Below are 26977 nucleotides of genomic sequence, written 5' to 3'. Positions count from 1 at the left end.
GTTTGCTTCTGATCATCGGCCCAGTAGTTCTATGGTTAGAAGTGGATTTGTTTTAAGTTATAACTGTGTAAAATACTAAGACACTCAGCCCTTGATATAAGGCGTGCATGGTTATAGATAGCACCAGTTACACGTGTCACTTAATTAGCTACATAATTAGTTAACTGGTGCTAACTTGGTACTCAAATTGGCAATAAGCATTAATGGTCACTACTTTGCTGTTATGCGGGTAACTGACTTAGGACCCTATTCTATAAACATACTGCAAACATACTGCCTAACCTCTATAGTGTGCAACTGCAAAGGGGACATTGATGTGGGAGGGGCATAAGCCCCCCCCCCCCAAAAAAAAAGAAGAAAAACCCCTACCAATGTATACAAGTCTCAGGGAAAGACGTAGGGAAGAATCACTTAAATTTCAACAAACTTCTGTAAAGTAGTATTTAATACACCAAAAAACAATGATTAAAATGTTTCTAAAACCAATAGACTGTGATTCACAAGATCTTTCCTAGCCAATGCTATGTCTTGACCTGCATATAGGCAAATATTGTCAATGAATCGGCACGTGTGTTGCCACGACTTGGGTTCTGCCAGATACATGTGAACTGGCTTGGCCACTGTTTGCAAAACAGGATATTGGCCTAGATGGACCAATGATCTGACCCAGTATGGCTACTCTTATGTTCTTATGTTGAGCAAAAAGGCAGAACAATATGCAATTACTTCAAGGGTTAACAGTCAGTCAGGCAGGCATTTATCACTGAAACACAGATCTGTGTAGAATCTGGCAACATATTTATGTATATTACAAACTTTTTTGTGTGTAATTGAATCACGCAATCTATTTTTGTATTTTACTAGTTTTAGAATTTTTTTAACCATTATCATTTTTGTTCTGTTAATAACTACTACTTATGTATGTTTATTCACCTCTGTAGTTTGTTGGAATTTAATTGGTTCTTCCCTAGTCCCTTCCTTGAGATGTGGGGGAGGGGGGGAATAAGCAGGTCACAAACATACTTAAATTAAATAATGATGTAAATTGAGCACATAAGTGCCAATGTTTAGGTGCGCATTGTGAGAATCAGAGAAACCACAGAGCCCAGAACGCATGGCGGGAGAGGGAAAAGCCAGAGCAGAAAAACTACAGATCCCAGAATGCATTGCGTGGGAGGGAAAGACAAGACCAGAACTACAGATCCCAGAATGCATTGCGGGGGAGGGAAAGACAAGACCAGAACAACTGCAGAACCCAGAATGCACTGCAGGAGGGGAGGAGACAGGAGCATAGAGAACACAGATTTCAGACTACCTGGAAGAATAAGAGGAGTCATGACAAACCAGAACCTGAGTTGCAGGAGAAGAGAGGGGGCTGATTGGGAAATGGAATCAGTTGAGGAGAGGGTGGAACACCTGAGTGAGGGGGTGGAGAATGAGAGGATGGAATGGGAGGAGTTCGAGCACGTAGAAGGAGAAGGGATGGAAGAAGAGATGGAGGTGGGAGAGGAAGTGACTGACGAAGAGTGACTTCTGGAGGAGCCCAAAGTACCAAGGAAAGCATAATAGTCGGGAGAGATCCGGTGGGTGGATGTCAAGAGATAAGTTGTTGGTGGTGGATCATTTTTAGCCTGGCTTGTGGAACTGTGTTTAAAGCTGGGCTGGCTGAAGTGAGTTTTGAGGCCTTACTAACTGAGCTGCGTATAAAAGCCTGGCTACTTGAACTGGGTTACAAAGCCTGGCTTGCTGGACTGTGTAGAAAAGCCTGGCTGGCTGAACTGGGTTACAAAGCCTGGCTTGCCCTAAAAAGGACAGGTACAAATCAAGGTAAGGTATACACAAAAAGTAGCACATATGATATGCTATCTTGTTGGGCAGACTGGATGGACCGTGCAGGTCTTTTTCTGCCGTCATCTACTATGTTACTATGTTAGTTGAACTGGGTTACAAAGCCTGGCTAGCTGAGCTGTGTATAAAAGCCTGGCTAGTTGAACTGGGTTACAAAGCCTGGCTAGCTGAACTGTGCTAAAAAGCCTAGCTAGATGAACTGTGTTGAAGAGCTGGGCTAGCTGAACTGTGTGGAGGTGAGAGCGAACAGCACTGACAAGTGTGGCGTCGGAAGCAAACAGCACGGACAAGTGTGGGCGCGAGAGCCGATAACCCGGGTGACAGGAGCTGGTGACAGCATGTATATCAGATACCATTATAGAATACTAGCTGAGCACTCATTTTAGCGCACTTTATAGAATTACCTCCTCAATGTTTAAACCTTTCATTTCAATGTTGAGTACATTCCCAGTTGATGATTCAAAGCTGACAAACTGGGTTTGTGACAGTGCAAAGAGAGCTCAAGTTTCAGTTCTGACTCAGTTTTGCTCCTTTAGCCGGCAGGGTGGGGGTGGCTCCAGAGCCAGCATTCACATAACAGGGAGTCGCAGCTATCATGCAACCATGACAACTATTGACCACATTCAGAATGCACACCTACCAGAGGAAGCCAAGGCCTGTAGTCCTTGGCCAAGAAGCATTTCTGCAACAGCTGGGCTAAACAACAGGTGGAGAGGATTAAAATGGGGAAGGAAATATAGGTGCTGTGAATGAATTCTTGCAGTATTGCAGCTTCAGTGAAAACAGGAAGGAAAGTATAATTTGTGGAGTATGCAAGGAAAAAAAACACACACAAACCCCCCCCCCCCCTTTTTTTTTTTGGTACTGTATTGCGTGCAGGATTTTTTTTTATTTGGGGTTATTTTTGTTTGGTCCAGTTTGTTTTTGTTTCAGAGGCAATTTCATCAAGTTTAAACAGGGTGCACCAGGGGCGTATCTGCGTGGGGCCACAGGGGCCTGGGCCCCCGCAGATTTTGCCCCGGACCCCCCTACCGCCGTTAACCCTCCCTCCCCCGCCTACCGCCGTCACCTACCCCGAGGTCCGCTTCCTCCGGCTTTTTAAAATATTGCTTCAGCTGGCGGGGGACCCCAACCCCCCCGCCAGCCCAGCCGCGATCTTTAACTTTTTCATCCTCGTCGTGCAGCGCGCTGTGAAAGCTGCATGCATCTTTAGATCCAGTTGGATGGAGTCTCGACGTCAGACTCCATCCAACTGGAACTGAAGATGCATGCAGCTTTCACAGCGCGCTGCACGACGAGGATGAAAAAGTTAAAGATCGTGGCTGGGCTGGCGGGGAGGTTGGGGTCCCCCGCCAGCTGAAGCAATATTTTAAAAATCCGGAGGAAGCAGACCTCGGGGTAGGTGACAGCGGTAGGCGGGGGAGGGAGTGTTAACGGCGGTAGGGGGGGGGGTTGACGGTGGTAGGGGGGGGCTATAATGTGCCCCCTCACTCTAGCCCCTGCCCCCCCTACCGCCGAACCTCAGATACGCCCTTGGGGTGCACCATTGTGCAGCAGAGTACACCTCCGATGACACAGTCCATTGCTTTAACTACTAGGCTACTCTCTACTATTTTTGGGGGGCGGGGAGGAAGGATTGTTTTTGCATCTTTTTCTTCCTGTTTTGAGGTTTGTAGGTCATGGTAGAAATCAGCTGGAGGTAAACGCTGAGACGACTATTATATTCCTATGGGTGTCTCAGCGTTTACCGCCAGCTGATTTATACCATGAGTTACAAATGCTAACGACAAATGCTAACGTGGCTTAGTAAAAGACCTTTTAACCCCCCCCCCCCCACTACATCGGGTACAAATTTAAATTGTAAGCCCTCTGGAAATAGGGAAATACCTACTCTGTACCTAAATATAACTCGCTCTGAGCTACAACTGAAAGGGTGCAAGCTAAATCCAAATACATACATATTTGAGCAATGGGACACACTACTGACAACATGGGGACAAAAAAAACAGTACATGCAGCCCAAGGAAAGACTACAAAAATGATGCAGAAAGAAATGTCTTCAGGACAACTAGCATGAAATTTAAGACCCGTCACCCCCATTTCAGGTTCTTCCTGTCAGTTTGGGTAAAAATGACACAGGAAATATCATTTCATATAAAAGCACACTATAAGTGAGACACATTTGTGGAAAATCCTATGCCAAACTGAGTGCAGAACAACACGCTATAAAAGTGAGGGGAAAATATCTCAGACTAGCTCAAGCCTAAAGGTAATTTAATGGTCAACTGGGCTAAAATCACAATCATTGGTCATAAAATTCCTCTCAACAATGTAGAATACTATTCAAGTCCTAAACACATTCCCCCGGATCCTATATAGCGTGACGAGTTTCATGCACAAATCCGGTTGTATTCTGGATTTACATGCGCAGCTTAATTAGCTTAAGAAGGCAATCAGTGCCAATAATTGAACTTAACAAGGAATTGGCAATATTAGAATGAACACACACAGATGTCTAAGCGTATTTGATAAAGTAATGCGTGTAAATTTTAAGATGAGAAACTGAAAAGGGGGCTCGGACATGGGCATTCCTAGAATTTACACGCACTGTTATAGAATATGCCCATTCTGTGCGTAATTTAGGCATCGGCATTTACACCAGGTTTTACACTGGCGTAAAGCCATGACTAAATATAATCTCAGAAAACAGGTGTTGGGCGTATTCTATAATTTACACCTAAAATTAGGTGCAATTTATAGAATAAGCCTAGGTGTATTTTTTTTTTTTGGTGCAGATTTTTTAGGCTTGATATATAGAATCTAGCCCATTGAGTGCACTCCATACTAATCAGTTTAACTTTTAGGTGCCTATTCACTTTGGCACCAGACTCAGAAGGCCAAACAGTGGAACCCAAAGTCAGACTCCCCCCCCCCCCCCCAACCATGCCCCTTGCTAAAGACCCCTGATGAGCTCTCCTATATATTAGCTTAAATATGGATAAATACAGTCCTATGGGCTCTTGGTCATACCTTTCTGGCTGTTCTTACTGCTCCCGCTTCGCCACTTTCCAGTCAGCGTGGTTTTCATTTGGCTCACCTTTGCTGTATGGCTCCAGTCTGAACCTATCGACTTTGAGCGTAGTGTCTGTTGTGACACTGTAGTCCGTGTTAGCAATCTCCAGTCCTGCCCATCAGCTGAGTGAGGGTTATGCTTTGGTCTTTTTGATGCTGGAGGTCTGTGGGTGAAAGTCCTTTGAGATGTGCAAGTACCATGAGTCAACAAGTAGGGAGGGAGTTGAGGCCAGAGTTGGTGTGCAACATATTGTTGGGTAGCCTGTGTCAGGAGTGGCCTGGGTCTTAGGGCGTTGGGAGAGGATTTGGTAGCCTCCTTATGCTTGCAGTGAGTTCCCTGAGCTGTGCTGCTCTTCAGTGCTTCTTGCTGTAGATCTGTCAAACCAGCCGTGTTTTCCTATGTTGATCTGTTTCCAGGCAGCTCTGTTCTTGTATGTAATGAATGCTTTTCCCAGTGTATATGCCTCCAGTACATTGTATAATCAGGGACGTGACTTTTTGGATGCTACCATTTGACCTAGTACACAAAAAAGTCATGAGCGTCCGAAGAGTGATGCCCAAATGTCATGCTCCCCCCCCAATCATATATACTTAGCTTAAATCCATCATAAGTTCCACTTGAAATCAGTCACAATACTTCCATTTGTTTTTCCAAAAAACAACACTAACTTCAGTCCCTGATGTGGCCCCCACTTTGCCAAAGCTGCTTCAGGAAAGAGCTGTTGCAGACAGCATGATGAGACACATTCTCCTATGCATTTCTTTACTCAAAATGAAATGACACCCAGAATAACTCGCTTCTAATCTCACAGACAAACTCAACCATCCAGTAGAGTCCACTAAAATCACTCAAAACTTCAACTGATTAGTTATAAATTCTCCAGAGTGATTGATCCATCAAAACCTTAATCCTGAAAAATAAGATTTTCAATTGCACATTTTGCAAACACAGCTGTGAGTAAATCAATTTGACTCCAGGATAACTGTAAAATAATTTCAAATCTTGAGCTGCATACAGATTCAAAAGTATAAAACCTTCAAAATAATTCCCTGAAAAGCTATTATTCACACGTTCCTTCCTATGTGAAGAAGTTAGGAAGACATTTCTACTGGTCATCACAGGTAGAGGAAATAACAATTTAATGATGTACAGTATAAAGTTGTTTTCCATTTTCTTAAAAAAGTACAGAATTTTCTACCATTCAAAAATGAAACCTATTTTGCACAGAAAAGAAATGCAACCGAAAAAGCTGAGTAGTGATAAATAAGCTTGTGCTAAAGTCAAATGCTTTTATTACTTTTGCAAGTGTGTACTAGAAAGAGAATTTTGGGTGTTCTTCCTCCGGTATCCTTTGCACATCTTGTACAACTTCTTCAAACTGTAGGCCACAGTCTTCCTGAAGCCTTAAAAAAATAAAAACAAAGTCAGTTAGTAGACCAGATGTTACCAACAAATATAACTCCAACTTGCAGTACTTGCTTTAAAAAAAAGCGCTGCTACTCCAAGAATGTCAAAAACACATAATTAAAATATATAGTTCCCCCCTCAACTCCACACATCACATTACAGAAAGTACGATATATGGAAGAGAACACAACATGTTAAGGTTTTCTGTCAGTCAAATGATTACTGCAATTCATCCAGAAGCTTACAGAGAATACATGATCATAATGTCATAAATCTATATAGGGCTCAGGAGACCCTGTGAGTTCTATATGAACACGGGTAATAGATCAACTGTATTGCATTTTCACCAAGACACCAAATGAAAACAAATCAAAGCCAAAGGGTGTGTTATACTGAAATAAAATCAGTGCCATGAAATCCTTTTTCTCCATGTACAGCCTATAGAAACTGTGAGTAATAAATACTGTGTATCACCATGAAAGCCTTTGTGGCCACCAGAATACCCCCTTTCACTCTCTAGGGCAGTGATTTTCAGCCTTTTTCATCTCATGGCACAAGGCACAAAACTTATCAAGGCACACCATCAGTTTTTAAGGATATTTTTTATAAGTTAACAAATGAGTATAAAGATTGTGTTTAAAGTTCAATAATTAAAATTGTATTCATTTTGTTATCGTTATAGCTCAAACAACATGCATTCAAAAATAACAATTTTAAAGCGAATACCCCCCTCTTATCTTTAAAAAACAAAATCAGTGGGAAATCTGTACTCGACGTTTCATGATGTCCCTTGTCTGAGGGCGGATGGTTGACAAGCATACCCTCAACAATAGCATTTTCCTTGGCTGCAAGGCCCATATCCTAAAAAAACTTCAGACTGCCCAGAATACAGCAGCGAGACTCATTTTTGGCAAATCATATTTTGAGTCCGTAACCCCTCTTCGTGTAAAACTTCACTGGCTCCCTATCAAAGAACGAATCAACTTCAAGGTCCACACATTAATCCACAAGATTATCCATGGTGAATCTCCGGACTATATGCTCAATCTGATTGACCTCCCTACCAGAAACATGTCTGAATATTCGCGAAATTACCTCAACCTGTATTACTCCAACTGCAAAGGAATCAATTACAAGACCTATCATGGATCTAATTTTTCCTTCCTGGGCAGTCAAGTCTGGAATGCTCTCCCCAGATCTATCCGATCAATCTGTGACTACCTACCCTTCCGGAAAGCACTAAAAACCCATTTATTCAAGCAAGCCTATCCAAACGATCCAGATTAATCTTATGAACCATCCACCTAACACATACCCCCATGATAACAACATTGACCCAGACTTCATCTCCCACCTTACTCCCCTCTCCATTGCCTTTTCCTACCTACTCATCTCGTCTATTATTCTGGTATAATTAACTTTTACCCTCTCTAACAATATGCTGTATTCCTTTTACTATTTAAGCCGCGTTGAACCTGCTTTGAGTGGGAAAGCGCGGGATACAAATGTAATAAATAAATAAAAAATACTGATGGTACTATGTGAATGAACAAGAAAACAGTGGAGAATTGAAGTCACTTGTAGAGACTTTAGTACCAGTGTCTGCAGGACATACAAAGCGACCAGACGTGGTCATGTTTCAGCGCAAACAATGCCTGCGTCAGGGGTCTACACAATCTCACAATTGATATAGGAGAAAACACTGGTGTAGAAGCCTCAGTCAGCTGGCCACTAGAAAATACTTCAGTGCTCAAAAAGAACCACTAAACATAAGACATCGTAAACAAAAGTATACTGCTAACTGCTCAGCAATATACTTTTGTTTACGATGTCACACCAGTAAATCAGGTGACTGATGACCATGATCACCTGATTCACTGCTGGCTGCACATGGAGGTCCCCCACATGCATGCGCCAGTAGATCAGGTGACTTCTGATGTTGATGGCCCGTGTACTACTACTACTACTATTTAGCATTTCTATAGCGCTACAAGGCGTACGCAGCGCTGCACAAACATAAAAGAAAGACAGTCCCTGCTCAAAGAGCTTACAATCTAATAGACAAAAAAAATAAAGTAAGCAAATCGAATCAATTAATGTGTACAGGAAGGAGGAGAGGAGGGTAGGTGGAGGCGAGTGGTTACGAGTCAAAAGCAATGTTAAAGAGGTGGGCTTTCAGTCTAGATTTAAAGGTGGCCAAGAATGGGGCAAGGCGTAGGGGCTCAGGAAGTTTATTCCAGGCGTAGGGTGCAGCGAGACAGAAGGCGCGAAGTCTGGAGTTGGCAGTAGTGGAGAAGAGAACAGATAAGAAGGATTTATCCATGGAGCGGAGTGCACGGGAAGGGGTGTAGGGAAGGACGAGTGTGGAGAGATACTGGGGAGCAGCAGAGTGAATACATTTATAGGTTAGTAGAAGAAGTTTGAACAGGATGCGAAAATGGATAGGGAGCCAGTGAAGGGTCTTGAGGAGAGGGGTAGTATGAGTAAAGCGACCCTGACCAAACTACAGAGCGGCCCTTTGATGAAGATGCTGGAAGCACAGTCTCGGAGAACGACTCACACTTTTCTTTTTCGCTCCACCATTTCACAGGTGAAAAGAAGGAACAAAGCATGCACACCAGGACAGCTCAGCTTGGTGCGTCTTTATTGGGACACCATCTTGTATCCCTCCAAGCCCTTTGATATTACGCTTAGTTTTTACTTCTTAAAATATATTTATTCACGATTTTATTATTTATGATCCATTTTTGATAGAAGCAATGGTAATAGTTGTAGTACATAAAGCCAATAGATGTAACTTTTTAATGTAAGAGCCTGCTCCAGTTCTTGACATGAAGGCCATTTATTATCAGAGGACATTTTAAAAATTCTCAAGATATCATTCCAATTACTAAAATGGCTTACAAAAAATACATTATTCTACCCTATAATGAGATATACCAGTGTTGTAATTATAACACTGCACCCCAGCTACTGCTTGATTATTTAACACCAACAATATCATTTGTGCTGGTGTAAAAAGAACCTGGTTAACCATGTGTGAGAATTAATTGCTTTCAGGGCCTTCTCATTAACTTCTCCTGGAAACAGTCACGCTGATTTATGTACTGCACAGTTCTAGTAGCTGTATTGGTCCTAGAGGAAATAGGCAGGTCAATATTTAAACTCAGCAGTCAGTATTTCTTTTAAGTACCCACCCAAGTGATTAAACATATACCCGGATGTGGTGAAATGGTGAATTTTCCAGCATGGGAATTATAAGAATATTTCATGAAGTGTATTTCTCTAGTTTGGCCAGCAGGTGCTGCAGGTTTAAAGCTGTCACAGAAAAAATTGACCAGTCCAAATTACTACTACTACTACTACTTAACATTTCTAGAGCGCTACTAGGGTTACGCAGCGCTGTACAATTTAACAAAGAGAGACAGTCCCTGCTCAAAGAGCTTACAATCTAATAGACAAGTGAACGGTCGGTCTGATAGGGGCAGTCAAATTGGGGCAGTTTGGATTCACTGAACGGTAAGGGTTAGGTGCCGAACGCAGCATTGAAGAGGTGGGCTTTAAGCAAAGACTTGAAGACGGGCAGGGAGGGGGCTTGGCGTAAGGGTTCAGGAAGGTTGTTCCAAGCATAGGGTGACGCGAGGCAGAATGAGCGGAGCCTGGAGTTGGCGGTGGTGGAGAAGGGTACTGAGAGGAGGGATTTATCCTGTGAACGGAGGTTACGGGCGGGAACGTAAGGGGAGATGAGGGTAGAGAGGTAGTGAGGGGCAGCAGACTGAGTGCATTTGTAGGTAAGAAGGAGAAGCTTGAATTGAATGCGGTATCTGATCGGAAGCCAGTGAAGTGACCTGAGGAGAGGGGTGATATGAGTATATCGGTTCTGGCGGAATATGAGACGTGCAGCAGAGTTCTGAACAGACTGAAGGGGGGATAGATGGCTAAGTGGGAGGCCGGTGAGGAGTAAGTTGCAGTAGTCCAGGCGAGAGGTAATGAGAGCGTGGACGAGAGTTCGGGTGGTGTGTTCAGAGAGGAAAGGGCGAATTTTGCTGATGTTAAAGAGGAAGAAGCGACAGGTCTTGGCTATCTGCTGGATATGCGCAGAGAAGGAGAGAGAGGAGTCAAAGATGACTCCGAGGTTGCGGGCAGATGAGACGGGGAGGATGAGGGTGTTATCAACTGAGATAGAAAGTGGAGGAAGAGGAGAAGTGGGTTTTGGTGGAAAGACGATAAGCTCGGTCTTGGACATGTTCAGTTTCAGGTGGCGGTTGGACATCCAGGCAGCAATGTCGGATAAGCAGGCCGATACCTTTGCCTGGGTCTCCGCGGTGATGTCTGGTGTGGAGAGATACAGTTGGGTGTCATCAGCATAGAGATGATACTGGAAACCATGAGATGAGATCAGGGAGCCCAGGGAAGAGGTGTAGATTGAGAAGAGAAGGGGTCCAAGGACCGATCCCTGGGGAACACCAACAGATAAGGGGATGGGGGTGGAGGAAGATCCATGAGAGTGAACTTTGAAGGTGCGGTGGGAGAGATAGGAGGAGAACCAGGAGAGGACAGAGCCCTGGAACCCAAATGAGGACAGTGTGGCAAGAAGTAAGTCATGATTGACAGTGTCAAAAGCGGCGGATAGATCCAGGAGGATGAGGATGGAGTAGTGGCCTCTGGATTTGGCAAGGAACAGGTCATTACAGACTTTAGAAAGTGCTGTTTTTGTCGAGTGAAGAGGGCGAAAACCGGATTGAAGCGGATCAAGGATGGCATGAGAGGAGAGAAAATCAAGGCAGCGGCTGTGGACTGCGCGCTCAAGTGTCTTGGAGAGGAAGGGTAGGAGGGAGATGGGGCGGTAGTTGGAGGGACAGGTAGGGTCTAGTGATGGTTTTTTGAGGAGTGGCGTGACTACAGCATGCTTGAAGGTGTCGGGGACAGTTGCAGTGGAGAGAGAGAGGTTGAGGATATGACAGATGGAGGGGGTGATAGTAGGAGAGATGGTGTTAAGTAAGTTGGTGGGGATGGGATCAGAGGAACAAGTGGTGCATTTTGAGGAGGAAAGAAGGCGGGCGGTTTCCTCCTCGGAGATATCAGGAAAGGAGGAGAAGGAGGTCTGGGTTGGTTGGTTGAGGGAGAGGGTTGAAGGGTGAAGAGGAGGAGGTGGCTTGGTAGTGAACTCAAGGTTGATCTTTTGCACCTTGTCGCGGAAGTAGTCAGCCAGTGATTGAGGAGAGAGTGACGGGGGGGTGGGAGCGGAGGGCACTTTGAGGAGGGAGTTAAGGGTGGCGAAGAGACGACGAGGGTTAGAGCTGAGAGAATTAGTCAATTGGGTGTAATAGTCCTGTTTGGCAAGGAATAGTGAGGACTGGAAGGAGGATAGCATGAATTTGTAGTGAAGGAAATCTGAATGGGTGCGAGATTTCCTCCAGAGGCGTTCAGCAGATCGGGCGCAGGAGCGAAGGTAACGGATGCAAGGGGTCATCCGTGTATGTGTCAGTGACGTGAGCCTTGCTAACCTCAGCCTGGGCAGAGAGCAAGTGCAGCTGCACTGAACTACTAAAGGGACGAGGAGGCGGTGTTTGGACATATTGAAGGTCTCAGGGTAGGTAGATGGTCGCCGAGAGACTTGTACAATCTCTCGGGAACCCTGCGGGCCTGCAGGGGATTGCCACGGATCCCAGAAAACCCTCACAAACAGGGAAGATAGGGTTTCTGGATAGTGAGGTTGCACAACAGACCGTAGGCCAGGTGCGCTTAAATACAACTAAAGATCAGACAAAAGATGGCAAATCAATAGTGTCAGGTACTAATCATCATGCAAATAGGAACAACAAACATACTCTGAAATGTCTATATGCAAATGCTGGGAGTCTAAGAAATAAGATGGGAGAGTTGGAATATATTGCACTAAATGAAAAATTGGATATAATAGGCATTACTGAGACCTGGTGGAAGGAGGATAACCAGTGGGACACTGTCATACCGGGGTACAAAGTATATCGTAGTGATAGGGTGGACCGGACTGGTGGAGGGGTAGCATTGTATATTAACGAGAGCCTTGACTCAGAAAGATTACAAATTCAGCAGGACACAAGTCACACCTTTGAATCATTGTGGGTTGAAATTCCATGTATAAAAGGGAAAAAAACAGTGATAGGAGTGTACTACCGTCCGCCTCGCCAGGACGAGCAGGTAGACGCAGAAATGATAAAAGAAATCAGAGACGTGAACAAAATGGGCAATGTGATAATAATGGGTGACTTCAATTATCCAAATATAGACTGGATAAATGTAACATCGGGACACGCTACAAAGGTACAATTCCTTGATGAAATCAAGGACAGCTTTATGGAGCAGCTGGTGCAGGAGCTGACGAGAGAAGGAAAAATTCTAGACTTGGTCCTTAGTGGAGCGCATGATCTGGTGAGGGACATTATGGTACTGGGGCCGCTTGATAACAGTGATCATAATATGATCAGTTTTGATATCGACCTTGAAGTAACTGTACACAGAAAGTCAAATATGTTAGCGTTTAACTTTAAAAAAGGAGACTATGATAAAATGAGAAGAACGGTAAAAAATAAAAAACTTAGGGGGGCAACTGAGAGAGTAAAAACTGTACAACAGGCGTGGACGCTGTTCAAAAATACCATCCTGGAGGCCCAGGCCATACATATTCCGCGAATTAGAAAAGAAAGACGGAAGTCCAAAAGATAGCCGGCCTGGTTGAAAAGAGAGGTGAAGGAAGCTATTAGGGCTAAAAGAAACGCCTTCAGAAAATGGAAGAAGGAACCGTCTGAAAATAACAAGAAGCAGCATAAGGAGTGTCAATGCAAGGCGCAGATAAAGAAGGCCAAGAGGGATTACGAAAAAAAGATAGCATTAGAGGCAAAAAAACATAGTAAAAATTTTTTTCGGTATATTAAAAGCAGGAAGCCAGCAAAAGAATCGGCTGGGCCGCTGGATGACCGAGGAGTAAAAGGGGCGATCATGGAAGACAAAGACGGAGCGGAGAGACTGAATGAATTATTTGCTTCGGTCTTCACCGAGGAAGATTTGGGTGGTATACCGGTGTCGGAAATGGTATTTCAAGCGGACGAGTCGGAGAAACTTACTGACTTCACGGTAAACCTGGAGGACGTAATGGGGCAGTTCAGCAAACTGAAGAGTAGCAAATCTCCTGGACCGGATGGTATTCATCCTAGAGTACTGATAGAACTGAAAAATGAGCTTGTGGAGCTACTGCTAGTGATATGCAACTTATCCTTAAAATCGAGCGTGGTACCTGAAGATTGGAGGGTGGCCAATGTAACACTGATTTTTAAAAAAGGCTCCAGGGGAGATCCGGGAAATTATAGACCGGTGAGTCTGACGTCAGTGCCGGGGAAAATGGTACAGGCTATTATTAAAAACAAAATTACAGAGCACATCCGAGGACATGGATTACTGAGACCGAGTCAGCACGGCTTTTGTGTGGGGAAATCTTGCCTGACCAATTTACTTCAATTCTTTGAAGGAGTAAACAAACATGTGGACAAAGGGGAACCGGTTGATATTGTGTATCTGGATTTCCAAAAGGCGTTTGACAAGGTACCTCGTGAAAGGCTACAGAGGAAATTGGAGGGTCATGGGAAAGGAGGAAATGTCCTATTGTGGATTAAAAACTGGTTGAAGGATAGGAAACAGAGAGTGGGGTTAAATGGGCAATATTCACAATGGAGAAGGGTAGTTAGTGGGGTTCCTCAGGGGTCTGTGCTAGGACCGCTGCTTTTTAATATATTTATAAATGATTTAGAGATGGGAGTAACTAGCGAGGTAATTAAATTTGCTGATGACACAAAGTTATTCAAAGTTGTTAAATCACGACAGGATTGTGAAAAATTACAAGAGGACCTTACGAGACTGGGAGACTGGGCGGCTAAATGGCAGATGACGTTTAATGTGAGCAAGTGCAAGGTGATGCATGTGGGGAAAAAAGAACCCGAATTATAGCTACGTCATGCAAGGTTCCACGTTAGGAGTTATGGACCAAGAAAGGGATCTGGGTGTCGTCGTCGATAATACACTGAAACCTTCTGCTCAGTGTGCTGCTGCGGCTAGAAAAGCGAATAGAATGTTGGGCATTATTAGGAAAGGTATGGAAAACAGGTGTGAGGATGTTATAATGCCGTTGTATCGCTCCATGGTGCGACCGCACCTTCAGTATTGTGTTCAATTCTGGTCGCCGCATCTCAAGAAAGATATAGTAGAATTGGAAAAGGTGCAGAGAAGGGCGACTAAAATGATAGCGGGGATGGGACGACTTCCCTATGAAGAAAGATTAAGGAGGCTAGGGCTATTCAGCTTGGAGAAGAGACGGCTGAGGGGAGACATGATAGAGGTATATAAAATAATGAGTGGAGTGGAACAGGTGGATGTGAAGCATCTGTTCACGCTTTCCAAAAATACTAGGACTAGGGGGCATGCGATGAAACTACAGTGTAATAAATTTAAAACAAATCAGAGAAAATATTTCTTCACCCAACGTATAATTAAACTCTGGAATTCGTTGCCGGAGAAAGTGGTGAAGGCGGTTAGCTTAGCAGAGTTTAAAAAGGGGTTGGACTGTTTCCTAAAGGACAAGTCCATAAACCGCTACTAAATGGACTTGGGAAAAATCCATAATTCGGGAATAACATGTATAGAATGTTTGTACGTTTGGGAAGCTTGCCAGGTGCCTTTGGCCTGGATTGGCCGCTGTCGTGGACAGGATGCTGGGCTCGATGGACCCTTGGTCTTTTCCCAATGTGGCATTACTTATGTACTTATGTATAAGGTTTTTTCCTTGATCTATGGGACAGTATAAGTTAGATATGGGTGTTAGGAGGTCATGAATAGTTGTTTATGCATATGGGGTATTTTGGGTGGTGGGGCATTTTGTAATGTGACGGCTCAGATAGTTGGGCCCACTGATGTTGAGGGGGTGGAGATTAGAAGGTGTGGGGAGGGCAGAGGAAGGGTTTGGGATTATGGGATTTTCTCTCTCTCTTGTTGTACTGCACTGGAGCCTTGGGTGTTTGTGTTTCTTGTTACCGCCTTTGTCTCAGGGAGGGGAGCCGCTGGCTGGGACAGCTCCCTCCTATTTCTTACTGTGCTATCCATTCCCATTACTGTCATACTTTATTATGTAAGACTGACTCATGCTACCTATTAAATAATTTCCTGGAATGTGGGTGGGGTTACCTCACCTATCAAAAGGATCCACAGACAGCAAGCTGACATCGCTTTGCTGCAGGAAACTCACCTCTCATCTGTGGAGCATAAGAAATGGTGGGTGGGAAAGATAGTGGAGTCCTCCTCAGTGGTACCAGAAAGGCTGGTGTTCTTATTCTTGTTAATAAAATGCTTGACATTCAGGAACAGAGTTTTATTACTGATCCTGACATAACATAGAGTAACATAGTAAATGACGGCAGATAAAGACCTGTTCGGTCCATCCAGTCTGCCCAACAAGATAAACTCGTTATACATGGCATGCAATACTTTATATGTATACCAGAATATTTGTCCTTGCCATTTTCAGGGCACAGACCGTAGAAGTCTGCCTGTCTTATTTAGATTGTGAGCTCTTTGAGCAGGGACTGTCTTTTCATGTATGGTGTACAGCGCTGTGTATGCCTTGTAGTGCTATAGAAGTGATAAGTAGTAGTAGTACCCCAGCACTGTTCTTTTTCTAAAATTTCTGAAGTTAATGTTGAAGACCCTTAAAAGTTACACTCCAGCCCATCCATATCTATTCCGTCATGATACCCGATAGCTATGTTTTTGCCAAAGTTCTAATAGCTCAAAAAAGTATCCTTGTCTGCAATTTTTATGCCCCAAATGTATTTAATAACATAGTGTTTCACCATTTAATTGCTACTCTGTCACCCCTGAAGCACAGGAACATCATCCTGGGAGGAGATTTTAATTTCGTCTGTAATCCAACATTGGATAAATCCTCTTCTCCACCTATGGCTTGTATGGATTCCTCAAGTGGACTACCTTACTTCTGTAATGCTCTAGACTTGATCCAGGTGAGCATGACTATATCCATTTGTCTTGGGCACATTCTACTCAATACAGGATTGATTACATATTGATCTCTAGAAAATGTTTTCTAGGATCTGCCAAGCAGAAATTGGCACTTATGCAATATCTGACCATGCCATGATATGGATTCAATTGCAATTGAGTGAGGAGAGTGACAAGCGTGACTTCCACTGGTGCTTCCCCCCAGACCTTTACAGCGACCACCAATATCATGATTTTTTACTTAAGTGGCAGGAATATTATAGACATAACCAAGCACATTTGGATTAGACAATTATATTTTGAGAAGCAGCTAAAGCCTATGTGCGTCACAAGCGTAAAATACAAGATACAAATATTTTACATCTGAAAAGGAAGGTTCGCAAAGAACAGGCCTTGTTTGGGATCTCCCCAATGTTGGCTAATAAAGCCACTCTTCTTGCTTCCCAAGCTGAACTAAATGAGTTATTACATCAACACGCAGTTAAGTCGCAAGCTTATTATAAATATCAGTTCTTCCTCCATGGTAATGAACTTTGAACTTGAGTCTGTTTCAGGCTAATATGGGGTATAAATGTCATGAATGAATGAATAAATAAATAATAAGAGTGGGAAACTCTTATCCCATTTGTTACATCAGCAGGCGGGCCCTCAACGAATTCTCCAGCTAAGAGGCGTGGATGGTCACTTGAAGCAATCAGATGATGCTATCATTCAATTCTTTAAAGAATATTATGTTGCCTTATATAAGTAGGAGCAGAAGGACCAATTGGAGGCTCCTTATAGTTAACTAACTTAGAACCCCCGTCGCTATCTCCTATGCAGGTAACTTCCCTGAATGGCCCTATTACATTGGATGAAGTTAAGCTGGCCATTCAGCAGCGTAAACTTGGCAAAGCTCCAGGACCAGATGGTTTTCAGGCTGAATTCTACAAGAGTCTTTTAATGGAAATAGGGCCTCAGTTAGCATCTGTGTATACGGATTTGATCATTCATAAATGGATACTGGACTCTTTCCAATATGCACAAATGATTGTATTATTGAAACTGGGATGAGACCCTCTAATTCCATCATCTTATCAGCCAATCTTGCTCCTACATTATGAAACCAAGCTGCTTGCAAAATTTTCAGCTAATTGCTTAGTTCGAGTTTTTACTGACCTAGTAGATGACTCAAGTTGGCTTTATATGAGAACGTACAGCCACTAAGAATATCCGGGCCATCTCTGGAATATGTCCAAAATCAAAAATTGCTTTCTCTGCTTGTCAGTTTTGATGCAAAGAAGACTTTTGATCATGTATCATGGGAAATCTTATTTAAAGTTCTGGAAGCATATGGTATTCATGGCTTTTTTTGTAGAGGCAATCGGAGTCTTATATTTCCATCCACAAGTGCTCAGCTTCGTTAATGGTTTGTCTTCTACCTCCTTTTCCCAATACGACGGGGAGCCATTCAGGGATGTCCTCTATCTGCAACCTACTCCTCACTGGTCTCCCACTTAGCCACCTATCCCCCCTTCAGTCCGTTCAGAACTCTGCTGCACGTCTTATCTTCCGCCTGAACCGATACACTCATATCACCCCTCTCCTCAAGTCACTTCATTGGCTTCCGATCAGGTACCGCATTCAATTCAAGCTTCTGCTACTAACCTACAAATGTACTCGATCTGCAGCCCCTCCTTACCTCTCAATCCTCATCTCCCCTTACGTTCCTACCCGTAACCACCGCTCTCAAGACAAATCCCTCCTTTCAGTACCGTTCTCCACCACCGCCGCCAACTCCAGGCTCCGCCCTTTCTGCCTCGCTTCACTCCACGCATGGAACAAACTCCCCGAGTCCACACGCCAGGCCCCTCCCTGCCCATCTTCAAATCTCTGCTTAAAGCCCACCTCTTCAACGTCGCCTTCGGCACCTAACCTCTACACCTTTACCCAGGAAATCTAGACTGCCCAACTTGACATTTCGTTCTTTAGATTGTAACCTCTACACCTCTACCCAGGAAATCTAGACTGCCCAACTTGACATTTCGTTCTTTATATTGTAAGCTCCTTTGAGCAGGGACCGTCCTTTTTTGTTTATTTTGTACAGCTCTGCGTAACCCTAGTAGCGCTCTAGAAATGTTAAGTAGTAGTAGTAGTATCTCCACTTTTGTTTGTACTAGCCTTAGATTCCTTCATTAAAGACATTAAATCACATCCAGAGAGAAATGAAATCTGTCTGGGGGCTTCTATGTTTCAGATCTCAGAATTTGCAGATGATTTATTTGTTCATACACTCAATTCTCAGATGTCTTCATCTGCATAGATGGAAACTTTAGAGGAATATGGTGACTATTCCGGTTTTCATTCAAAGTTTTCTAAATCTTTTGCATTAGCATCTCAATGGGACATTCAGGACAATTGGCAGGGTGTTTTTCCTCTTAAGTGGGCGGACTCTTCCTTCTGTTACCTAGAAATTCAACTTTCAATGCACATATCGAGTTTATATCGCCTTAATATAGATTGCTTACTGCATAACACCTCTGACTCTTTGCTGTTCTGGAGCATCTCCCATTGAGTTTGCATGGTAGGATTCAACTCTTTAGGATGATGGAGTTTCCACACTGGCTGCATACATTTCAACTGTTGCCTTTAAAGCTCTTACACAAGGACCTCTGTTGTCTGTATAAATTGTTAGCAAAATTTTGTTGAGGTGGATCCAAGCCCAGAATGCCATCTAGGCTACTTCTGGGATCTTGGAGGGAGAGGGGCTTAGGTCTTCCTGATATTAAGAAATAAAACACAGCATGTTTGTTATGGCACCCGGGAGATTGGACTCTCGCTTTACAAGACTATACGCCTTTACTACTGGAACAACACTACTTTTGCCCTTGGCATTTTCGATATCTCCTTCATGCCCCCATTGATACGGTCTAGTGTTTTGCTCCATCCTTTACGAGATTTTTAGAGGGAACTTACTGCTCTTTGGAACATCTCATCAGAAATCTCTGACATGTAGTCTATTTAGGGAAACACTTCACATTCACACCGGGCATGGATAATATAACTTTTGGTCATTGGGGTTCTAAAGGTATGTGATGCTTGTCCCAGGTGTTGGGAGTTAATGGTAAATTGAAACCTACTGCTCAGCTTGGAGATGGTTCATTAATTAGTCTGGGTGATATCTTATAATATAACTAGCTCTCACACTATATCGCCTCTTTGGTTATTGAAGCAGGGCCCAGCATAGTATCAAAGTTAGTACATTGTTCCAGGGGGCAGGGGAGAACTGCCCTTTGGTGGTGTCTGTTCTCCATAAATTGTTTATTCCACTCTTTCCTGACAGACACTTGTCTGATTTAACACAAGGTGGTGTCCAGACTTGCAGCCCCCTGTCATGCCTCTGGATTTCCTGGCCTTGGTAAAATGAATTCCAGGTCTTACTGTTAATGCTGAGTGTCAATTTAGATTATTGCACCAAGTTTATCTCACCTAAGAACATTTGCTTAAAATGGGAAAACTGGAATCTCCGCTTTGCCAAAAACGCCACCTGGATATAAATACCCTGGTTCCATGCCTTTTGGGTCTGCCCACAGATAACAGTACTTTTGGAGATCAGTTACACATTATCTGGAGACTTTATTGAAATCTTCTATTCCTCCTTCACCGGTGCATATCTTTTAGACCACTATGAAATACTTGTGCTGCAGGGTAAAAATGAGCATCAGTTAATTAGAAACCTAGCCTTGTTGGTAAGGAAATTATCTTAGTGGTCTGAACGACTTCAGACTTCCCATCTTTTGGGCAAGGCATAATAGAGTCCACGCTCTGATGCTCTTTAGAGCACAATAGGGCTAGGAGTTCCCTCAAACGTAAAAAGCTTCTTTTGTCTGTATGGGACATATATATATATATATATATATATATATATATATATATATATATACAGCCTTTATCACCCACGGCTCTTAGTGGGGTACTTAATACCCTTTAAAGACCTCCTAGATGCTCCAGTGCAGTTCTCACACCTCCTTCACTCAACGTGTAATTAAACTCTGGAATTCATTGCCAGAGAATGTGGTAAAAGCAGTTAGCTTAGCAGAGTTAAAAAAGGTTTGGATAACTTACTAAAAGAAAAGTCCATAAGCCATTATTGAGATGGACTTGGGAAAATCCATCGTTATTTCTAGGATAAGCAGCATAAAATGACTGTTTTGGGATCTTGCCAGGTACTTCTAACCTGGATTGGCCACTGTTGGAAACAGGATGCTGGGCTTGATGGACCTTCAATCTGTCCCAGTATGGCAATGCTTTTGGTTAATATTGCTATATCCAAGAGGTCATTAGAATCCAAACCTCTTGAAATCACTGGGAATATGCTGGCAAAATACTTTGCAGCGACGTTCCAAATGACCTAGTACAAATTTGCAGGAGATGCAGTTTCGGTTGTTGCATGGTGCTTTTATAACAAGAGATAAAGGAAAGCGGATGGGACTTTGGGAGAATGACACTTGCATCAGATGTAAACACAGTAAAGGCACCTTAGTTCATACCTTTTTGGAGTGTACTGAGTTGTATGTATTCTGGAAAGGGGTGTTGCAAGTGTTGGAGCGTTTGTTGGCGCAGGCTGTAGAGTGGTCTTATAGGATTTTGTTGCTGGGGGATGGGTCTCAGTTGCGTGAACAGGGGTTACATCAATCTCAGGTTCATTTTGTTTGTGTAGCGCTGATGCTGGTACGGAAAACGGTTTTAGCACATTGGATTTTGGAAGAACTGCCGGCTCTCAACCAGTGGTTGGCTAGAATGCTGCAGATGGCTACATGGGAAACAGAACGCAGTAAGTCCACTGCAGGGAGAGGACAAGCATATGGCTCTTTATGGAAGCTGTTTGAGGTGCTGTATTCTGCAACAAAGGTGTTTCCAGGAGGGGGGAGGGGGGTGGGGGCTAGTTGGGTATAAACTAAAAAGTTAGAAGGAAGGGCAAAGGGGCATATATATGTTTTAAACGGTTTCATTTTGAAAGTTGTATTATGTTAAGACTACGTAATCAGGTGTGTACGCTGACACATGGAGTCCATGTATTCAAAGTATTTACAGGTTATTACCAGCTGCTAGATATTTGAAATAGTTGGCTTCATTGAGCCGGAATGTGATGTTACATGTTAAATGTTTGAATGTCCTTTCTTCTAATAATAAAGATATTAAAAAAAAAAAAAAAAAAAAGACTGCTTTGTCTTGCTTGGTCTCATTGAGGGAGTTTTTATTTATTTATTATTATTATTATATATATGGGAGTGGGTATTATTTGTCGACCATTTTTTGTTTGTATAAAGTTCTTTTTTTTGCTGCTTTGAGCATAACACATACGATTTAAATTTAAAAAATTTTGAATTCAAGAGACCATCCTGCTTATAATCGAAAGAGAAAAATGCCTATATTGCGACCCAAATCGGGAGATGGGCGTCTTTCTCCCGTGGGCGCCCAAATCAGTATAATCGAAAGCCGATTTTGGGCGTTTCCAACTGCAATCCGTTGCAGAAACGGGTAAAGTTGACAGGGGCGTGTCGGAGGCGTGGCGAAGGCGGAACTGGGGCGTGGTTATCGGCCGAGGAGAGAGAAGCGTCTTTAGCTGATAATCGAAAAAAAGGAGTTTTTACCGCGATATTGGGTCACCTTTTTTGGACCCTTTTTTTTCACGAACAAGTCCCAAAAAAGTGCCCCAACTGACCAGATGACCACTGGAGGGAATCGGGGATGACCTCCCCGGACTCACCCAGTGGTCACTAACCCCCTCCCACCAAAAAAAACCCACTTTAAAAACTTTTTTTCCAGCCTGTATGCCAGCCTCAAATGCCGTACCCACCTCCATGACAGCAGAATGTGTTCTATCCTCTGACAGCCTTTCCCTGGTTCTGATGTGGCTCTCGGGTGAATGTGACACCTTTTCTGTTAAGGGCACTGCAGAGTCACATCAGCAATGCATTGTGGTGGGTGTAGGGTATTGGGCTCAGTGATTCCACTAGCTTGTGCCACATGCTCACGATGTTGGTAGTTGGTAGGTTCTACTCCCATGGTGCTTTTCCCTCTGCTCGGTCAGAGTGTGCCCTGTTTTGTTTCCGGTAGTCCATGAGGTAGTGGCCATTTTTGTAAGCCAGTTTTAGATCCCTTTCAAGTGTTAGCCACGTTAGAGAACTTAGTTCTTACCTTGAATGTGGCTGAAAGAGGGCATTGTACAGCATTCTGCCAGCTCTGACCTACTGCTAATCTCAGTACCAGGGAGACTCGTTGCCAGTGGGGCACAACCTCTGATCTGCAGTTAACTGTGAGTAAGCGTGCTTATTCCAATAAAGGACGTTTTCGGAGAGATTAGTCTTCAGGTGTCAACTGGTGTGCCAATGTTATATAGCAGCAACAAGTCCTAGAGGCCTGCGTGCATGCAGGTCCCTTGAGCACTTGTAGTGGGTACCGCAGTGCACTTCAGCCAGGTGGACCCAGGCCCATCCCCCCCTACCTGTAACACTTGTGCTGGTAAATGGGAGGCCTCCAAAACCCACTGTACCCACATGTAGGTGCCCCTTCACCCCTAAGAGCTATGGTAGTGTTGTACATTTGTGGGTAGTGGGTTTTGGGGGAGGGGGGTTGGGTGCTCAGCACCCTTGGTAAGGGAGCTATGCATGTGGGAGCGTTGTCTGAAGTCCACCTCACTGACCTCTAGGGTGCCCGGTTGGTGTCCTTGCATGTCAGGGGGGCGAGTGTACTACGAATCGTGGCCCCTCCCACGACCAAATGGCTCGGATTAGGACGTTTTTGAGCTGGGTGTTTTTAGTTTCCATTATCGCTAAAAAAAACAAATGCCCAGCTCAAAAACGTCCATTTTTTCGAAAATACGGTCTGTCCCGCCTCTTCACGTAACCGTTTTCGGACATAGACGCCCATTGAGATAGGTGTTCGCGTTCAATTATGCCCCTCCACGTCATCCATTTCCAAGCGTTACTAGAATTGCTCCCTTCAAACACAATACTTTCCAAACGATTCATGACCAGGGGCAAACTACTCAAGTCTCCTCATCACCAATAATAATAATACACCCACTATCATGGTAATCAAAAACGGTTCTGTGATTTTCATCCAACACTGTGGTATCAGTAGACACAAGAATTAAAAGACAAATAATTAGAAAAATGAACTAAAGTATCAAGACCTGACAATAGAAATGGCAAGACTCTGGAACATGCCAGGTTATCCCTATTGTTGTAGGAGCCATGGCAGCATTACACCAAGGCTGGACAAGTTTCTACAAAACCTTGAAATTTTAGATTTGACAACAGCAGTTTTGCTTGGTTCAAGCTACAATTTACGAGATACCTGGATAATTTCTAAGCTTCTAGATGAAGCTTGAATTCTCCAGTGATACCAGAACAAATCTTGATTTATGTTATATGCCATGTAAGATAACAACAACAACAACAACTTTAATTCCAGTACCAATATGGAAAGGTAAGACCTCAAATCAATGTCCACATCTACCGCATAAAGGTCATATAACGAGGTGTACCCCTTAGGCACATCTCTTCAGTGGCAACTTTTTAAACTGGCAGTGCTCACTTTTAGATCATAACCACACCCTCAAGATTCAATATAACACTAGGGCAGACATTAAGGAGGTGATTCTATATATGGTGTCTAACAAATCAGCATGGAAATAAGCATATTCTATAAAATTTAGGCATGGTATATAGAATATGCTTAGTCGATACAGCAACTCCTAAATCTATGCGCATTCATTTATGCCAATAAAAACCCGGTATAAATCCGTACGTGTAGATTTAGGCATACTAACCCATATTCTGTAATTGCGCGCGGAAATTTTGGAACACCCATGAAATGCCCATAAACATGCTCCTTTTCAACTACGTGCATTTATTCTGAACTGTGCACTTTGCAATTTAGGCACAGTTCTTTATAGAATACACTTAGCGATTTCCACGCATAAATTGTAATTATTGCCAATTAGCGCTTGTTGCATGTTAAGTGCTGTTAAAAACGCTGATTATCTTGTTCTACCAATTAAGTTACGAGCGCATCTCCATGCGAATCTAGGCGCCATATACAGAATCCGGGGGTAAGCGAGCAAGTGTAGCGCTATCTATTCAACTAAGCAAAAGATACCTGTAAATGTTATGGAACAGATTCTACACTACAAAAATTGATAGTGGCAATGCAAGAAAGCAATTTGTTCAGTTTGGAAGACTGCAATTAAGCGCTAGTATCAATACAGACAACAAAGCAGCCAGGTCAATTGTATACACTCTGTGTAGAGTAACTAGGATGCCTGGATTGCTATTAAGACTTTTAAGGCCCCTTTTACCAAGCTGCAGCAAAAGGGTGCTGGCGCTAGAATCAGCCTGTGTTTTACACACTTGCCAAGGCCCCCTTTTACCGCAGATGGTAAAATGGAAGGTCTCGCTTTCCTACAGGAAATGGCCAGACGTCAAGTAAAGCACTTGTCACGTGGTCATTTGGGGGGGGGGGGGAGCCCTTACCGCCACCCACTGAGGTGGTAGTAAGGGCTCCCGCAGTAACCCGGCGGTAACTGGGCAGAGTGCAGAACTGCCTGATTACCGCCAGGTACAGTCCAGCACTATAAAAATAAATAAATATTTGTAGCGCCGGAAATGACTGCATGGTAGGGGTGAGAAGTACTGCCAGGCTGCTGCGGTAGCCTGGTGGTGCTTCCATTATAGTGAGCGGTAAGACCGCATTGGGCTTACCACCACTTAGTAAAAGGAGCCCTTAATCTATCTGGAAGACCACATATAGCTCAATCTAGCAGGTAGGTGGCAGCTGGGTTGTTCTAGAAGACTGAGCAGCAAGAATTAAGAGCCATGTTTGAAGAATTGAATGTGTTTCCTGTGTTCTTATGTTTATTGCTTAAGACTGAACCAGTTGGTTAGGATTAATAACCACTTACAATTGTTTCAATGATTTAGTAAAGCTGCAACCATTTACTTCCACTATGCTTGTCGTTATTAATATGGAATGGAGGTGAGGGATTCATACAGAGGAGAGTATGTGGGCTAACTGGCCTGGTGTATATTTCAGACTAAATTTTAGACCTATAAAATTTATACTTGCAAAATTCAATGGTAGTGTGCATAACGGTTCATACAACTTGTTCTTGAAAACCAAGAAAAAAGTATGTGGACTGATAGAAGATTAATTTTTTCTGCAATGCCACTCTTTAGTGTATGTTGTTGGGCACCGTTTTTGTGTGTGGTCAGTTGTGTTATTTGCCATAATGCAACTTAGTACATAAGGCAATGGAAGGTGAAGTAACCTGCCAAAGTCACAAGTGTCAGCAGAATTTGAACCATGACTTTCCTGGACCTCAGCCTGTTGTTCTAACTATAAAGTTGCCACTCTACATGTATAGAAACTACAGCAGCCTATCATATTGGACAAATGTATGGTTCTATGAATTTACAGGATACTCTCTGCAATCTTTTTTCTCTTTTTTTTTAACTCCATCTTTGACCCTCCTCCCTAAGGGGCTGGAAGGGTGCCCCCTCTATGCCATTCTTTGAACAGTAGAGTCTTCCCTCTCTCCCTTGGCCTTCAGTGCAAGCAGGCATGAGTGAGTCTGATAAATCTGAATCTGGATAATCCACACTGTAGCACACGTCTCTATAGTCTGAGCTACTAAACCAATTGCTCTCGGTTTTCTTTACTGCTGAAGACATCCCTGAAAATAATCTAACTTTGGTAAGCAGCCTTATAAAGTGCCTCATTAAGCTTCACTCATGAAAGTTAAATAAAACAACATTCTAATTACTCCCTGTTGCTTATCAATATAAATTTTGAACTGAAGCTTTCAATAATGGTAATATACTCAGCATCAGCCTCACTACCATATATTAAGAACATAAGAATGACCATACTGGGTCAGACCAATGGTCCATCTAACCCAGTATTCTGTTTCCGTGGCCAATCCAGGTCACAAGTACCTGGCAGAAACTCAATTAGTAGCAACATTCCATGCTACCAGTCCTGGGGCACACTTATAAAAATCAGAAACAATCCAGGTGCGAGTATCCAACAACAGGGGAACAAAGTAACTTAAAGAGCACTCCTCTAAGATTGCACAAGAAAGGAAACTAAAAAAAAAATGATACTTTTTTTATTAAACTAACAAAACTTTTTTGGGTAAGTTTTTGATGGTAGAACCTTCTTCATCAGATCAAGTATGAGCAAAAGATGGCAATATCAGAATATATATAAGTGAAACATGCAAAACATTCTAATGGCAGCCTCGAGAGACAGGTAGGAGTGGGGGAAGAATGAGAAAGAGAGAGATGGATGTATAATCAGAAAGTGACAAAGCAGTATAATTTTATAATGTGATAGGAAACCCAGATCCTTGTCAAGTCCTATCAGGTAGGTGTCAAAATATATCATCTTTACTTCAAAGATCTTACGTTCCAAGATTGTTTATGTTACCTCTTAGTATTCTAACCATAAGATCATTGATGCATTGCCCAGATTCTGAAAAATTTGTCTGGTCTCCCATATAGTACCCTTCTTCACATTTTCTGCACTGAATAATATATTCAACATCTGAGGAAGAGCATG

At 43.2% G+C, this 26977-nt stretch overlaps 1 protein-coding gene across 1 annotated transcript in view; it reads right to left on the bottom strand.

The window, feature by feature from the left end:
• Window positions 1–5976: 5976 nt before the first annotated feature.
• The window catches only part of TAMM41 (TAM41 mitochondrial translocator assembly and maintenance homolog), a 128659-nt gene continuing 107658 nt past the window's right edge, over window positions 5977–26977 (bottom strand). The window contains exon 8 of the mRNA XM_030206201.1: window positions 5977–6324. Within this exon, the coding sequence (XP_030062061.1) occupies window positions 6215–6324 (110 nt within the window). The 3' untranslated portion in view covers window positions 5977–6214. The remainder of the gene's footprint in view (window positions 6325–26977) is intronic.

This window comes from Microcaecilia unicolor, chromosome 6 (assembly GCF_901765095.1).
Source record: "Microcaecilia unicolor chromosome 6, aMicUni1.1, whole genome shotgun sequence".
In the NCBI taxonomy this organism is placed as follows: Eukaryota; Metazoa; Chordata; class Amphibia; order Gymnophiona; family Siphonopidae; genus Microcaecilia; species Microcaecilia unicolor.
The sequence above is the reverse complement of the archived record's forward strand: the minus strand, read 5'-3'. Positions and strand labels throughout refer to the sequence as shown.